Source organism: Oncorhynchus tshawytscha, linkage group LG17 (assembly GCF_018296145.1).
Source record: "Oncorhynchus tshawytscha isolate Ot180627B linkage group LG17, Otsh_v2.0, whole genome shotgun sequence".
Taxonomy (NCBI): Eukaryota; Metazoa; Chordata; class Actinopteri; order Salmoniformes; family Salmonidae; genus Oncorhynchus; species Oncorhynchus tshawytscha.
The window spans coordinates 9,415,444-9,431,494 of NC_056445.1; the positions used below are offsets into that span (position 1 = coordinate 9,415,444).

Genomic DNA, 16,051 nt, shown 5'->3' on the forward strand with positions numbered 1-16,051 from the left:
CATTTCTGTATGGACCTCTCTTTGTGCACTGGGGCATTGTCATGCTGTAACAGGAACCGACCTTTGTTGCCACAAAGTTCGAAGCGCAGAATCGTCTAGAATGTCATTGTGTGCTGTAGCGTTAAGATTTCCTTTCACTGGGACTAAGGGGCCAACCCGAACCATGAAAAACAGCCCCAGACCATTATTACTCCTCCACCAAACTTTACAGTTGGCCCTATGCATTGGGGCAGGTAGCGTTCTCTTGGCATCCGCAAAACCTAGATTTGTCCGTCAGACTGCTAGGTGGTGTAGCGTAATTCATCACTCCAGAGAACACGTTTCCACTACTCAAGACTCCAATGGCGGCGAGCTTTACACCACTCCAGCAGACCCTTGGCATTACGCATGGTGATCTTAGGCTTGTGTGCGGCTGCTCAGCAATGGAAACCCATTTCATGAAGCTCCCGACGAACAGTTATTATGTGGAGGTTGCTTCCAGAGGCCGTTTGGAACTCGGTAGTGAGTTTTGCAACCAAAGACTTTTATGCACTTCAGCACTCGTGGTCCCGTTCTGTGAGCTTGTGTGGCCTACCACATCGCAGCTGAGCCGTTGTTGCTCCTAGATGTTTCCACTTCACAGTAACAGAACTTACAGTTGTCCGGGAACAGCTCTAGCAGGGCTGAAATTTGACAAACTGATTTGTTGGAAAGGTGGTGTCCTACGATGGTGCCACGTTGAAAGTCAGTGAGATGTTCAGTAAGGCCATTCTACTGCCAATATTTGTTTATGGAGAGTACATGGCTGTGAGCTCGATTTGATACCTGTCAGCAATGGATGTGGCTGAAATAGCCATTTGAAACGGTGTGCACATACATTTCTATATATAGTGTATCTCTTGATATGCCCCTCTGCCCAACCCCATTAAAATATTTCAGGTGTGAGCATGTTGTCACAAAACACTCTCCTCCACACCGACGAGGCCCTGCTTTGAAGGTTAACTTTCCCAGCGCTTCGACATGTATAAAACACTGAAACACAGAGTGCAAAACGTCTTCAGAACACTCTCCATTGCACCGTGCAGATGACAAACAGATTACAAGCAACACTTTTTTAAATATTCAGCTCATAGCTAAGGCTCTATATCGGTGTCACCTTGTCTCTGAATAGCATAGTTTCAGAGGGAACGTCATGCGTCGTTTCATATACTCTTCACACTCATGTTTCACTGGGTTGCATGAATAGAACGGAGAGCAGTGCATCAATTGAACGTTAGGTCCCACCTAACATTAATCAGTTGATTCTTTGTGCTCCATACATTTTCACGAGTTCCATAATAATGAGCGTTATCGTCTAGCGTGGAGCTAGCGTTCGTCATGCTTGTCCAGTGACAGCTTCAGCAAAGTTTGAACGTTCTGCTGTGTGGTGCACATCTGCAAGTAGGCGTATACGATACATGAAGAGAGTGTGAACAAATCTCATAACTGTCATAGTTTTCCAAGCTGCAAGTTCAAGTTTAACAAGTAAAAGAAGATGCTGTGTCTGATTTGCTAGACCTTCTTGAGGGCCAGATGTTGCCCTAGGTACCACAGGTATCCTGCCTCATGCCAGGCACGTCCAACTGAACTCGTTCCCAGGGTTTTTCTTTGGCACCGATCAACCTTGGCTTGGCCTTGAGCTGCTGCCCAGATCCTCATTGACTTACCCTCTGGGAGTCTTATCAATCTCTCAATAAGTGCTCCAAGATACCCTGCGCCATTGACTGTGCCCACTCTTATCTCTACACACTTGTGCCAGGAGATCCTGTGTGTGTTCAGATTGTTGATGTGCTCTAAAGGTACATACATGGGGCTTCTGGGTTTTATCCACTATTTCCCACAATGCCTTTTGTGTCTCTTTTGAAGTCTCTTGGATGTGTGCTCCCTTTCTGTCCTCGTGGGCTAAGCAGTGCCAAGCGGAGGATCTCGGTCATGACATCCAGTTTCTTTCCCCTGTGAGTAATGTTTTTTCCAAGGCTGCTTGCTCGTTTAATCTCCGTCAATGTGATATTAACATCACAGGCATGATTCAAATGCAATAATAGCCATCCACTGGGTACATATTGGTACTCGACAACCCTTGTTCATGAGTAGAGGAAAATAAGTACTCAATTTTGCGCAATTGGACAAATTATGTGATTAGAATGAGTTCTAGTCGGGTCAGAAGGGACAACATCTGCTCACCAGGCCTATGACCTCAGTGAGAACAGAATGCCTGCTCTGCTCCGCTCTGCTCCGCTCTGCTCCCCTCCACCTTGTTCTTCCACGCTCCTCTCTCCTGCAGTAATGGAGATTCACAGCCAATTGGGTCTGTGTAAACCGTACCCTTAGTAATCGCCTCACGTCTCCACCCCCAGAGGTTCAGGGCATCTGTGTTGACGTTGTTACAAGATTGATGTTCAGTTGGAAATCTTTTACGAGGGATCAGCACTGGCAAACTGTACAATGACTCCTGTTGCCCTTTCTTGACCAACTTGAACAAGTGCAGCTGTGCCCTATATAGATGATAATAAGGTTTCTATTATGGAAAGGTTGCTGCTCTCCTCAGACTCCACTGCCTTACAATGCAGCACACATTTGTTTGTTCAGATAAATGAGGTGAAGTGTATCGAGTCCAAGTAAATAGTCATTTCTGCTGTTGAAAAACAGCTATGTTTGGACCCAAAGGAAACCACAAGATAGGAGCCTTCATTTGCCTACCCCCACATCTACGTTCATCACCAGGAGCTATTTTAGGTTTCCCACTCCGGCTGTTGCTTTTGTATATATCGAGAGGGATCTGGTCAGGGGGACTGTTTCTTTTACAGGAGATATAATGGGCCATGTAATGATTGGGGGTGGTAGGGGGGAGGAGCAGGAGGTTTAGTCTAAAAGGGTCTCGCACATGAAGCAGAGAATCCTTTCTGTGATAGAGCTTGCCACAGTTCTAGGAGTTGAGCTATTGTCATTGTTTATCCGTACCCTGTGTCCTAAGAGCGTGACACCTCATGAATTGTTGTATCACAGTTGCAGATGTCAATATCGATCACAGGCTTTTTGCCGGCAGAGGCCGGCATAGTTGTAGTAAAATCACTTATTATCACATTCTGAATGTTGGGATAATGCTTTAGATTTGCATGTGGTTTTACTCCGGGCCACCAAAGTTCTCGTTTACACGTTTGTCACCTGACCATAGCGAAAGGCACTTTGTGCACATGAACCTCAATGACACCCATTAGCAGAATTGTAAAAATACTCCCAAAGATTTCAGATGAGCTTTGTGTTGTGTGATGCTAGCAAGGAGAGAGGGGGAGGAGAGGGAAGGGGAGGGGGGACCATATTTGGAGTCTATTGCTGTTTTTACTGTGCTGTCCACTTGTCCTGGGGCCCTGTGTGTGTGTGTGTGTGTGTGTGTGTGTGTGTGTGTGTGTGTGTGTGTGTGTGTGTGTGTGTGTGTGTGTGTGTGTGTGTGTGTGTGTGTGTGTGTGTGTGTGTGTGTGTGCGCGTGGTACAGTTGGGCAGAGTGCTCTCAGAATGCTGATTTATACCCTCCGCTGCCTGTTCAGAGGGCCTAATGCAGACTTTAAAATACTCACAAACACTCAGTTCCAAGATGGCGCCAGAGAGGACGGCTGACCTTTTATTGTCTCTTAACCAACCGTGCTATTTTGTTTTCTTTTTTCCCATTGTTTGTAACTTATTTTGTACATAATGTTGCTGCTACCGTCTCATATGACCGAAAATTGCTTTGTCTTTAATGAGTCAGACGAGAGGGATTTACTCCAGACACCAGAACAGGCCCTCATCCCCGTCATTTGCAGGAGAAGAGACTGAGGATTCGTGGGAGGAGATAGAGGTGCCTTGTCAGGATCCGCCGACGAGTAGCTAATCTGCCTCTGCCACTGGTCCTATTGGCCAAAGTACAATCGCTGGATAATAAATTGGACGCACTAAAAGCATGTATATCCGACCAACGGGACATTAAAACTGTATCTTATGTTTCACGGAGTCGTAGCTGAACAACGACATGAATAACATACAGCTGCCAGGTTATACATTGTATCGGCAGGATAGAACTGCAGCCTCTGGTAAGAAAAGGAGTGGGGGTCTATGTGTATTTGTAAACAACAGCTGGTGCACAATATCTAAGGAAGTCTCTAGGTTTTGCTCGCCTGAGGTAGAGTATCTTATGATAATCTGTAGACCACACTATCTACCTAGAGAGTTTACATCTGTATTTTTCATAGCTGTCTACATACCACCACAGACCGATGCTGGCACTAACACTACACTCAATGAGGCAATCAAACAAGCAAAGCTTCAGTATAGAGACAAAGCGGAGTCGCAATTCAACGGCTCAAACACGAGACGTTTGTGGCAGTGTCTACAGTCAATCACGGATTACAAAAAGAAACCAGCTCCGTCGAGGACATCAACGTCTTACGCGCCAGACAAATTAAACAATTTCTTTGCTCGCTTTGAGGACAATACAGTGCCACTGACACGGCCCGATACCAAAGCCTGTGGGCTCTCCTTCTCCGTGGCCAACGTGAGTAAAACTTTTAAACGTGTTAACCCTCGCAAGGCTGCCGGGACCAGACGGCATCCCTAGCCATGTCCTCGGAGCATGAGCAGACCAGCTGGCTGATGTGTTTACGGACATATTCAATCAATCCCTATCCCAGTCTGCTGTGCCCACATGCTTCAAGATGGCCACCATTGTTCCTGTCCCCAAGAAAGCAGAAGTAACTGAACTAAATGATTATTGCCCTGTCATCATGAAGTGCTTTGAGAGACTAGTCAAGGATCATATCACCTCCACCCTAACTGATACCCTAGACCCACTCCAATTTGCTTACTGCCCCAATAGGTCCACATACGACGCAATCGCCATCACACTGCACTCTGCCCTATCCCATCGGGACAAGAGGAATACCTATGTAAGAATGCTGTTCATTGACTATAGTTCAGCATTTAACTCCATAGTACCCTCCAAACACGTCATTAAGCTCAAGACACTAGGTCTCGACCCCGCCCTGTGCAACTGGGTCCTGGACTTCCTGACGGGCCGTCCCCAGGTGGTGAAGGTAGGAAACAACATCTCCACCCCGCTGATCCTCAACACTGGGGCCCCACAAGGGTGCGTTCTCAGCCCTCTCCTGTACTCCCTGTTCACCCATGACTGCTTGGCCATGCACGCCTCCAACCCAATCATCAAGTTGCAGGTGACACTACAGTGGAAGGACGGCCTACAGGGAGGAGGTGAGGGCCCTCAGAGTGTGGTGTCAGGAAAATAACCTCTCACTCAATGTCAACAAAACAAAGGAGATGATCGTGGACTCCAGGAAACAGCAGAATGAGCATCCCCCCATCCACATCGATGGGACAGTAGTGGAGAAGGTGGAAAGTTGTAAGTTCCTTGGCGTACACATCACGGACAAACTGAAATGGTCCACCCACAAAGACAACGTGGTGAAAAAGGCACAACAGTGCCTCTTCAACCTCGAGGAGGCTGAAGAAATGTGGCTTGTCACCTAAAACACTCACAAACTTTTGCAGATGCACAATCGAGAGCATCCTGTCGGGCTGTATCGCCGCCTGGTACGGCAACTGCTCCACCCACAACCGCAAGGCTCTCCAGAGGGTAGTGCGGTCTGCACAACACATCACTGGGTGCAAACTACCTGCCATTCAGGACACCTACACCACCAGATATCACAGGAAGGCCAAAAAGATCATCAAGGACAACAACCACTCGAGCCACTGCCTGTTCACCCCGCTATCATCCAGAAGGCGAGGTCAGTACAGGTGCATCAAAGCTGGGACCGAGAGACTGAAAAACAGCTTCTATCTCAAGGCCATCAGACTGTTAAACAGCCATCACTAACATAGAGTGGCTGCTGCCAACATACAAATCTCTGAACACTTTAATACATTCAATAAATGGATTTAATAAAGGTATCACTAGTCACTTTTAATCAAATGTTGACCTAAATTACTAATGATGATAAATACAATCCACCTGTGTGTAATCAAGTCTCCGTATAAATGCACCTGCACTGTGATAGTCTCAGAGGTCCGTTAAAAGCGCAGAGAGCATCATGAAGAACAAAGAACATACCAGGCAGGTCCGAGATACTGTTGTGAAGAAGTTTAAAGCCGGATTTGGATACAAAAAGATTTCCCAAGCTTTAAACATCCCAATGAGCACTGTGCAAGCGATAATATTGAAATGGAAGGAGTATCAGACCACTGCAAATCTACCAAGACCTGGCCGTCCCTCTAAACTTTCAGCTCATACAAGGAGAAGATGCAACCAAGAGGCCCATGATCACTCTGGATGAACTGCAGAGATCTACAGCTGAGGTGGGAGACTCTGTCCATAGGACAACAAATCTGGCCTTTATGGAAGAGTGGCAAGAAGAAAGCCATTTCTTAAAGATATCCATAAAAAGTGTCGTTTAAAGTTTGCCACAAGCCACCTGGGAGACACACCAAACATGTGGAAGAAGGTGCTCTGGTCAGATGAAACCAAAATTGAACTTTTTGGCAACAATGCAAAACGTTATGTTTGGCGTAAAAGCAACACAGCTCATCACCCTGAACACACCATCCCCACTGTCAAACATGGTGGTGGCAGCATCATGGGTTGGGCCTGCTTTTCTTCAGCAGGGACAGGGAAGATGGTTAAAATTGATGGGAAGATGGATGGAGCCAAATACAGGACCATTCTGGAAGAAAACCTGATGGAGTCTGCAAAAGACCTGAGACTGGGACGGAGATTTGTCTTCCAACAAGACAATGATCCAAAACATAAAGCAAAATCTACAATGGAATGGTTCAAAAATAAACATATCCAGGTGTTAGAATGGCCAAGTCAAAGTCCAGACCTGAATCCAATCGGGAATCTGTGAAAAGAACTGAAAACTGCTGTTCACAAATGCTCTCCATCCAACCTCACTGAGCTCGAGCTGTTTTGCAAGGAGGAATGGGAAAAAATTTCAGTCTCTCGATGTGCAAAACTGATAGAGACATACCCCAAGCGACTTACAGCTGTAATCGCAGCAAAAGGTGGCGCTACAAAGTATTAACTTAAGGGGGCTGAATAATTTTGCACGCCCAATTTTTCAGTTTTTGATTTGTTAAAAAAGTTTGAAATATCCAATAAATGTCGTTCCACTTCATGATTGTGTCCCACTTGTTGTTGATTCTTCACAAACAAATACAGTTTTATATCTTTATGTTTGAAACCTGAAATGTGGCAAAAGGTCGCAAAGTTCAAGGGGGCCGAATACTTTCGCAAGGCACTGTATATGCTGTATTCTATACCATCTGCTGCATCTTGCCTATGCTGCTCGGCCATCGCTCATCCATATATTTATATGTACATATTCTTATTCACCCCTTTTACGTTTGTGTGTATAAGGTAGTCATTGTGAATTTGTTAGATTACTTGTTAGATATTCCTGCACTGTCGGTGTCATGTCCTGACCTTAGTTCCTTTTGTATGTTTCTATTTTAGGTTGGTCAGGGCGTGAGTTGGGGTGGGCATTCTATGTTTTGTTCTTGTGTTTATATTTCTATGTGTTTGGCCTGGTATGGTTCCCAATCAGAGGCAGCTGTCAATCGTTGTCTCTGATTGAGAACCATACTTAGGTAGCCTGTTTTCCCACTCTTGTTTGTGGGTGGTTATTTTCCGTTCCAGTGTTTTTCACCATTCAGGACTGTTTCGGTTTTTTCTTTATTCGCTTGTTCGTTTGTTTCCTGTGTTCAATGTAATAAATATGACAAACACTCACTTACCACGCTGCATATTGGTCCGATATTTGCTACTCCTCCTCAGAAGAGGAAGACGACAACCGTTACAGTCGGAACTAGAAGCACAAGCATTTCGCTACACTCACATTAACATCTGCTAACCATGTGTAAGTGAACAATAAGATTTGATTTGATTTGAAATATGCAACCAGAGGGGAAGAAACTCTAGACCACCTTTACTCCACACACAGATACACGTACAAAGCTCTCCCTCGCCCTCCATTTGGTAAATCTGACCATAATTCTATCCTTCTGACTTCTGCTGGTTAGCACAGACTGGAAAATGTTCTGGGATTCTTCCAATGGCATTGAGGAGTACACCACATCAGTCACTGGCTTCATCAATAAATGCATTGATGACTTTGTCCCCACAGTGACTGTACCTACATACCCCAACCAGAAGCCATGGATTACAGGGAGCATCCGCACTGAGCTAAAGGGTAGAGCTGGGAAGCACAGCCAAGAGCCGCCCCGTGACACAAGCCTACCAGACGAGCTAAATTACTTCTATGCTCACTTCGAGGCAAGTAACGCTGAAACATGCATGATACCATCAGCTGTTCTGGATGACTGTGTGATCACACTCGCCACAGCCGATGTGAGTAAGACCTTTCAACAGGTCAACCAACATTCACAAGGCCGCAGGGCCAGACAGATTACCAGGACGTGTACTCAGAGCATGCGCTGACCAACTGGCAAGTGTCTTCACTGACATTTTCAACCTCTCCCTGTCTGAGTCTGTAGTACCAACATGTTTAAAGCAGACCACCATAGTGCCTGTGCCCAAGAACACTAAGGTAACCTGCCTAAATGACTACCGACCCGTAGCACTCACATCTGTAGCCATGAAGTGCTTTGCAAGGCTGGTCATGGCTCACATCAACACCATTATCCCAGAAACCCCAGACCCACTCCAATTTTCATACCACCCCAACAAATTCAGAGATGATGCAATCTCTATTGCACTCCACACTGCCCTTTCACATCTGGACAAAAGGAACACCTATGTGAGAATGCTATTAATTGACTACAGCTCAGTGTTCAACACCATCGTGCCCTCAAAGCTCATCACTAAGCTAAGGACCCTGGGACTAAACACCTTCCTCTGCAACTGGATCCTGGATGTCCCGCACCCAGGTGGTAAGGGTAGGTAACAACACAACCACCATACTGATCCTCATCACGGGGGCCCCTCAGGGGTGCGTGCTCAGTGCCCTCCTGTACTAAATATATATATTTGAACCTTTTTTAACTAGGCAAGTAGGCCAAGAACAAATTCTTATTTACAATGACGGCCTACCCCAGTCAAACCTGAACGACCCTGGGGCAATTGTGCGCCGCCCTGTGGGACTCTCAATTACTGCCAGATGTGATGCAGCCTGGATTCAAACTATGGCCTGTAGTTTATTTAATGTAACCTTTATTTAACTAGGCAAGTCGGTTAAGAACAAATTCTTATTTACAATGACAGTCTAGGAACAGTGGGTTAACTGCCTTGTTCAGGGGCAGAACGACAGATTTTTTTACCTTGTCAGCTTGGGCTTTTGATCTAGAAACCTTTCGGTTACTGGCCCAATGCTTTAACCACTAGGCTACCTGCCGCCCCAACTAGTGATGCATCTTGCACTGAGATGCAGTGCCTTAGACCGCTGCGCCACTCGGGAGCTGTTCACTCATGACTGCACGGCCAAGCACGACTCCAACACCATCATTAAGTAAGCCGATGACACAACAGTGGTAGGCCTGATCACCGACAACGACGAGACACTCTATAGTGAGGAGGTCAGAGACATGACCTCAAGACAAAGGAGATGATTGTGGACTACAGGAAAAGGACGACTGAGCACGCGCGCATTCTCATCGACGGGCTGTACTGGAGCAGGTTGAGAGCTTCAAATTCCTTGGCGTCCACATCACCAACAAACTAACATGGTCCAAACACACCAAGACAGTTGTGAAGAGGGCACAACAAAAATTATTCCTCCTCAGGAGACTGAAAAGATTTGGCATGGGTCCTCAGATCCTCAAAAAGTTCTACAGCTGCACCATCGAAAGCATCCTGACTGGTTGCATCACTGCCTGGTATGGCAACTGCCCGGCCTCCGACCGCAAGACACTACAGAGGGTAGTGAGAACGGCCCAGTACATCACTGGCAGGAATGTACGGCCCAGTACATTCCTGCCATCCAGGACCTCTATACCAGGCGGTGTCAGAGGAAGGCCCTAAAAATTGTAAAAGATTCCAGCCACCCTTGTCATAGACTGTTCTCTCTGCTACGGTTAAGGGCTTTTAAGTAAGCATTTCACTGTAAGGTCTACTCCTGTTGTATTTGGCGCATGTGACAAATCAAATTGGATTTGACACAAATTCGTGCACAAGTTTGAGTTATGCACGTGCACTCTATCTCAAGTCCAGATTTGACCAAGGCAGCTTCAAGGATGGAACACTACAGAGCCACTAGAGAGACTTTAATCAGTTAAGTCATGGAACACTCTTCTTGAGGCCAGGGAATGGTTTTAAAAACAAACACATATAGGACAGTTAGCACTTCAGATCCTGTTCCTCGAACATTAACAGCTTGTGGGAGATTTGGTGTGAGTATCATTTAGGCACTCATTGAATTGTCCTAGAAAGATGGCTCTCTGGCCCGACTGCTTGGTATGTCGGACACCAGCATCAAAGACCTGTACTGCAGCCTCCTGGCACATTTAGAAATACCGCAACTCTAACACAGAGATCCAGCGTTAAATGACACCAGTGGCGGTTAGAGAGGAAAGAAGAATCGTGTACTGGGGGGCAGTTTAAGGGGAGAGAAGGCAGTTCCCATGTATCCTGTCCTGTTTTCCTTTCCCAGGGTGAGAGCTGCTCTAACACAAATCTGAATCTATTACCCTGATGGTAACCATGGCACTGTCAAACGGGCCCTGTGTCCCGGGCACTCGCCCCAGTCACAAAAACGGCTCATCCATAACTGTCCAATGACAGAGGGCCCCACCGAGCCAGCCAGCCAATAGCAGGAGTTGTGGAGCGTTTTTGGTTGTTGCCAGAAACTAGCCCACTCTTCTGGTTTTATCTGGTCACGGCAAATGTCAATGTAGGCCCCTGCTGAGGGATTGCAATTTGCCAGGGGGATGAGTTGCAGATCTGTATACTGGGTTGTGTGGCGTGTGTGTAGATGTGTGCGATTCTCTGTGCGCGATTCTCTGTGCATTTGTGTGTGTGTGTGTGTGTGTGTGTGTGTGTGTGTGTGTGTGTGTGTGTGTGTGTGTGTGTGTGTGTGTGTGTGTGTGTGAGAGAAAGTTAGCACCTCTGTGTGTGTCTGTTACGTCTTTTAAGAGTCTTTCTTGGTGATGGTAAAGCATTGTGCCGAGCACACAGATGTTTCGTTGCGAGGCGGGTATCAGTGGAGAGGAGCTGAGGAGAAGAAGGGAGCCAAGTTCCAGTGTGTTGTGTCTTTGAGGCGCATTGAGAGGGAGTGGCGCCTTGTAGTCCCGTAAATGAGATTAGGGAATTTACTCGCCCCCTGCTTTCTTCTTCTCCTCTGTAAGCGCAACACAATAAATAAAAAGAGGGGGTCTTTTTTAACATAAAAAAATACTGTTTTGTTAAGTTGGCACATTGTTCTGGAAACAAACAAATGAGGAAGACCTACTCCCCCATAGTTTTTGTTTGTGCTGGCCACATTTGAGCATTTTGAATAGGATTCTGGAGTATATTGGTTGCAATAAACTGTACAGAAGACACTGTTTTCTATTCAAGTAAATGGAGGCTTTGGCCTGCATCCTTTCCTACAAAGTATCCACTCTGCAGAGACCCAGAAAGAGAAGAGCAACGCTGGCGCCTCACAAAACAACAAACACTGGAAGTTAAGGAAAGTAATGGTCTCTTCAAGTTATGGCCTTTTCGAGATTGACACATATCAGTGAGGTCTCAGAGTGCTTCTCAGGTTAGAGGACAAGCTCATGTTTCTCCATCAATACCTCAGAGGCCGAACTCACATTGCCTGAACTTTAAGTCATCCATGTTCTTGGGAGTTCTTGTCATCCACGTTCATCGGCCAAGTACAATGCCTACACAGGTGGCTTTTGTTTGTCTATTTGCACAGCACATGCTAAACAATCCCATCCTGTGTGTGTGACTCCACCTCAATCTGTATATAGACGTAGTGTACAAAACGTCAATACCTTTCTAATATTGACTCCCCCAAGGTGTCGAAAGCGTTGACTCCAAAGTTGGCTGCATATCCTTTGGGTGGTGGACCATTCTTGATACACACAGGAAACTGTTGAGTGTGAAAAATCCAACAGCATTGCAGTTCTTGACACAAACTGGTGCACGTGACACCTACTACCATACCCCATTAAAAGGCGCATAAATATTTTTGTCTTGCAAAATCCATGTCTCAATTGTCTCAAGGCTTTAAAATCCTTCTTTCACCTGTCTTCCTTCATCTACACTGATTTGAAGTGGATTTAACACGTGAGATCAATAAGTGATCATAGCTTTCGTCTTGATTCACCTCGTCAGTCTACACCACGGAGAGTTCATAATGTTTTGTGCTCGTTTATTTAGATGAGTAACTCATTGTTTAACTATGTAGCCTGTAGGAAGAGTGAATTATTGAATTTGGCCCACCACAAGCCCATGTAGGTTCCTCATATGACAAATTACATCACCAACACGCTCTCTGTAAAATTGTGTTTGGGAGTCAACCAGGTCCGCCAAATTGAATTTTTCATAGTAGAAAAGTTGCAGGACGACCCATTAAAATGCCTGCCTTAGTGTCACGCTACATTCGTTAAAGTGATGTTAAGTCTGACAAATGTTACCACTAGAAGTCGGAGGTCAACATCTTGCTGTTCCCGAGGTCAAGCTCTTACGGATCTCTCTCTGGGGCTTTTGGTTCATAACCTCTAATGGGAGCACCTAGCTAGGACTTGGAGGGCCTGAGACGAGCTCTACTCTAACTCTGTAACATCCCACACTGCAGTATACGTACTGAAACGGATCCTTCTTGACATTTGACCCCTAACCCTCACCTCTCCTTCCATCCCGAGTAGACTGGCCTCCCCATCTCCACAGAGCTAACATGTTGGAAGCATGTTCATAGTAAAGTAAGGCAGGAATGTTGTATTTTCTTTAGGGTTCATTAGCTTTTTGGCCCTCAGTGAAGCTAAATCTTTTAGGGTACCAACACCCAAACAAGGTCATCAAGGCCAAAAACAACGATGTGAACCCAGCATATGATCAAACCCCAAACTGAAATGACTGCAGTGATTCTGTTATTTTATTATGATTTGAAAAAATATGTAAAATATATTTTAAATGTAGTGTTTAATTCCTTCCTGATTCCTGGCTTAGGACAGCATCATTCATTGGCCTGTCTGTCTCTGTGGTTCTCTAGCATAAATATGGTGTGTTTTATCAGCCCACACTTTAGCAGGCATGCCATACATAGAGGATGTGTGTCTCAATAACAAGTTCCCCCACTGGGCCACAGCCATTGTGCAAGTGCCTGATTGTACAGTATTTACCTTGCAGCAAAATGTACTAATAGCTAATCATGTATGTGATCTGTGTCTGGGCTGAAGCAGATGTAGGTAGATTTGGAATCTGTTATGAATTTATTACATTTAGGCACAATATGCACGTGTCTCCTTGCAAGGTACTGTCCTGAGAACACAGTCAGCCAGTGAGAGACTAAAAAAACAGATTCATGGGAGTTAAATCTCTGGAGCAAATCTTTTTCTAACTTGTAATTACATAAGAGACAATGGAGGCACTTGGCCCCTAATGCCCCATTGTAGTCCCTCTGTTCCCAGAGCTCTCTCCCAGACAGGCCAAGCTGCAGTGTCCCTTCCCCTCCAGAGAGGATCTCTGCTCTGCCTGGGAGTTTGATCAAGTCATTAAGTAGCTGCCTGGGCTAAAGCCTCCCTCCCTGTCACAAGGCCTCTGCTGTCCTGTCCTCTCCGGGAGGCCACAGACAGACTCTGGATAACTTGATTAGTCTATCTGTCTCTCCTCTCTGGCTCTGTATCTCTCTGTATCTCTGTATCTCTGTGTCTCTGTGTCTCTGTCTCTCTCTCTCTCTCTCTCTCTCTCTCTCTCTCTCTCTCTCTCTCTCTCTCTCTCTCTCTCTCTCTCTCCCACCCCTCACATAGAAATAGTATTACCTCTCATTGTGGCCTCCTTGACTTGGTGTTTCTCGTTATAGTAACTATTTCTATGGCCCCTCATGCCCCTAAGAGAAGGGGTGACTGGAGCTTAAGTGGTAGAGCCTTCCACACCATTCACTTACACATGACATCATAGATTCTGAGTGATGGGTGTTTTCTGCTGCAAACTATTTTGAACGTTGATGTGTCCCACTCACATCCAAGTGTGGCAACATTAGTGTGTGTGTGTGTGTGTGTGTGTGCGTGTGGAATGTTTTACTCTCATACAGTTCAATTATTTTACAGAAAGCCATTGGAAAGGACAGGTGGCTTTTATGTTAGTGTTGAAAATTTAGAGGACTGTTTTATGTTGTTGATTCAGGCCTATATACACCAAATGGAAATGGTGTTTTACAGTAATTTGCTACTTCTATCCCCCAGTGAATAATGTGTATAATCAGCGTGGTGTTTTTCTCCTTGTTTCACAGGCAGAGTTCTCAGAGATCAACCTGGCTTCGTACATGAACACTGGGTGTATGATTGATATGCAGGCCATAAGAGGAGGAACCAAAGTGGTCAGGTAAGGTAACAAAGAGAGAGAGAGCGATGGAAGGAGATGGAGAAAGAGAGAGCGGCCCCTGTATGTCCGTCAGTAGCTCTGCTCTGACGCATTTGCCCACGCATCTTCAGTCTCCCTCAGTGGGTCCAGACAATGGCTCCAGTTATTCCCTTTCAACAGCCACCAGCTACATTGTAGTCAAGTAATATGTGTGTGTGTGTGTATATATACATTTGCTTTCAGTCACAAAAAAAGGACATCACAAAAGACGATGGAGCCAGTGGGAAATTATATGAAAAGGACTGGCTATTACTGTCACGCAAAACATTTCTGTGAATACCTCTGAAAAGAAGTACAGCATCAAAAGCACCCAACCTTATTACCTCTGTATCCTTCCTCCCAGCCCAAACACTACTTCTCAGAGTTCCAGAATTCCCTCCTCAATTTTGTTTTGTGTTCCATACATCAGCAAGATTCCAAAATGGAACCGTCTTCACACAACTTCTTTACATACCAACTTCTTCCGCTGTGGGCTGCAGTAGAGCAGTTTTTCTGGTAGTTTGGGAGTTGACGTCACCCCCTGCCTCTCTCTTCTTTAGCAGGGTTTCAGGCCCTGATTTGCACATTAGATTAGCTAATGAGGTGCATGCTGCTGTGGAGCGTCAGACCACTGCTTGTTTCACAGCCTTCTGGGGAATGCACTAGCCTGGTCCCAGATCTGTTTGTGCTGTCTTGCCATCAGCATAACAATGACCATAGGAGTTGGAACAAACAGATCTGGGACCAGGCTAATAAATGTACTACTCAGCTCTATGCTGGCAATTGCAACGATAGTTTATCGCTGTAAGGAACATTGTATTTTTTTTGTATACACATAATCTGAAAAAACAACCTTCAGGGTTGGATCTGGCAGTCGTACAGGAAATGTTCAGGACACGAGGCCGTGTGTAGTTTGAAACAGTTTGAAGTTAAGTCTGGGATACAGAATAGACAGATTGTAGTGTTATGTATCATGCCATTCTGTTGTAGCTTGTTGTCTGGGAGGTGGATGCCTGCCTGGCTGTCCATCACTGAGGTTATTGTATTGCTTGCCTGTATTATGTAATCAATTCCCATGGTTTGACTGCAATAGAGAGTCAATGCCCACATGAAAAATACTACAGCCTACTATAGAATACTACAGTACTTACTATAGAATTCTGTAGAATACTATTCTACACACTAGGGCTGACCACAATTAGTCAACTGGTCGATTGTTTTGTCGTTAGGCTGTTGGCCGAGATTGTTTTGGTAGAGCAGTAACAAATATATATACAGTTAAAGTCGGAAGTTTACATACACCTTAGCCAAATACATTTAAACTCAGTTTTTCACAATTCATGACATTTATTCCTAGTAAAAATCCCCTGTCTTAGGTCAGTTAGGATCACCACTTTATTTTAAGAATGTGAAATGTCAGAATAATAGCAGAGAAAATTATTTCTGTCAGCTTTTATTTCTTTCACCGCATTCCCAGTGGGT

At 45.4% G+C, this 16,051-nt stretch overlaps 1 protein-coding gene across 1 annotated transcript in view; it reads left to right on the top strand.

The window, feature by feature from the left end:
- Nucleotides 1-16,051, top strand: part of LOC112216824 (synapsin-3) — a 132,161-nt gene that overhangs the window by 33,948 nt on the left and 82,162 nt on the right. The window contains exon 4 of the mRNA XM_024376921.2: nt 14,460-14,551. Within this exon, the coding sequence (XP_024232689.2) occupies nt 14,460-14,551 (92 nt within the window). The remainder of the gene's footprint in view (nt 1-14,459; nt 14,552-16,051) is intronic.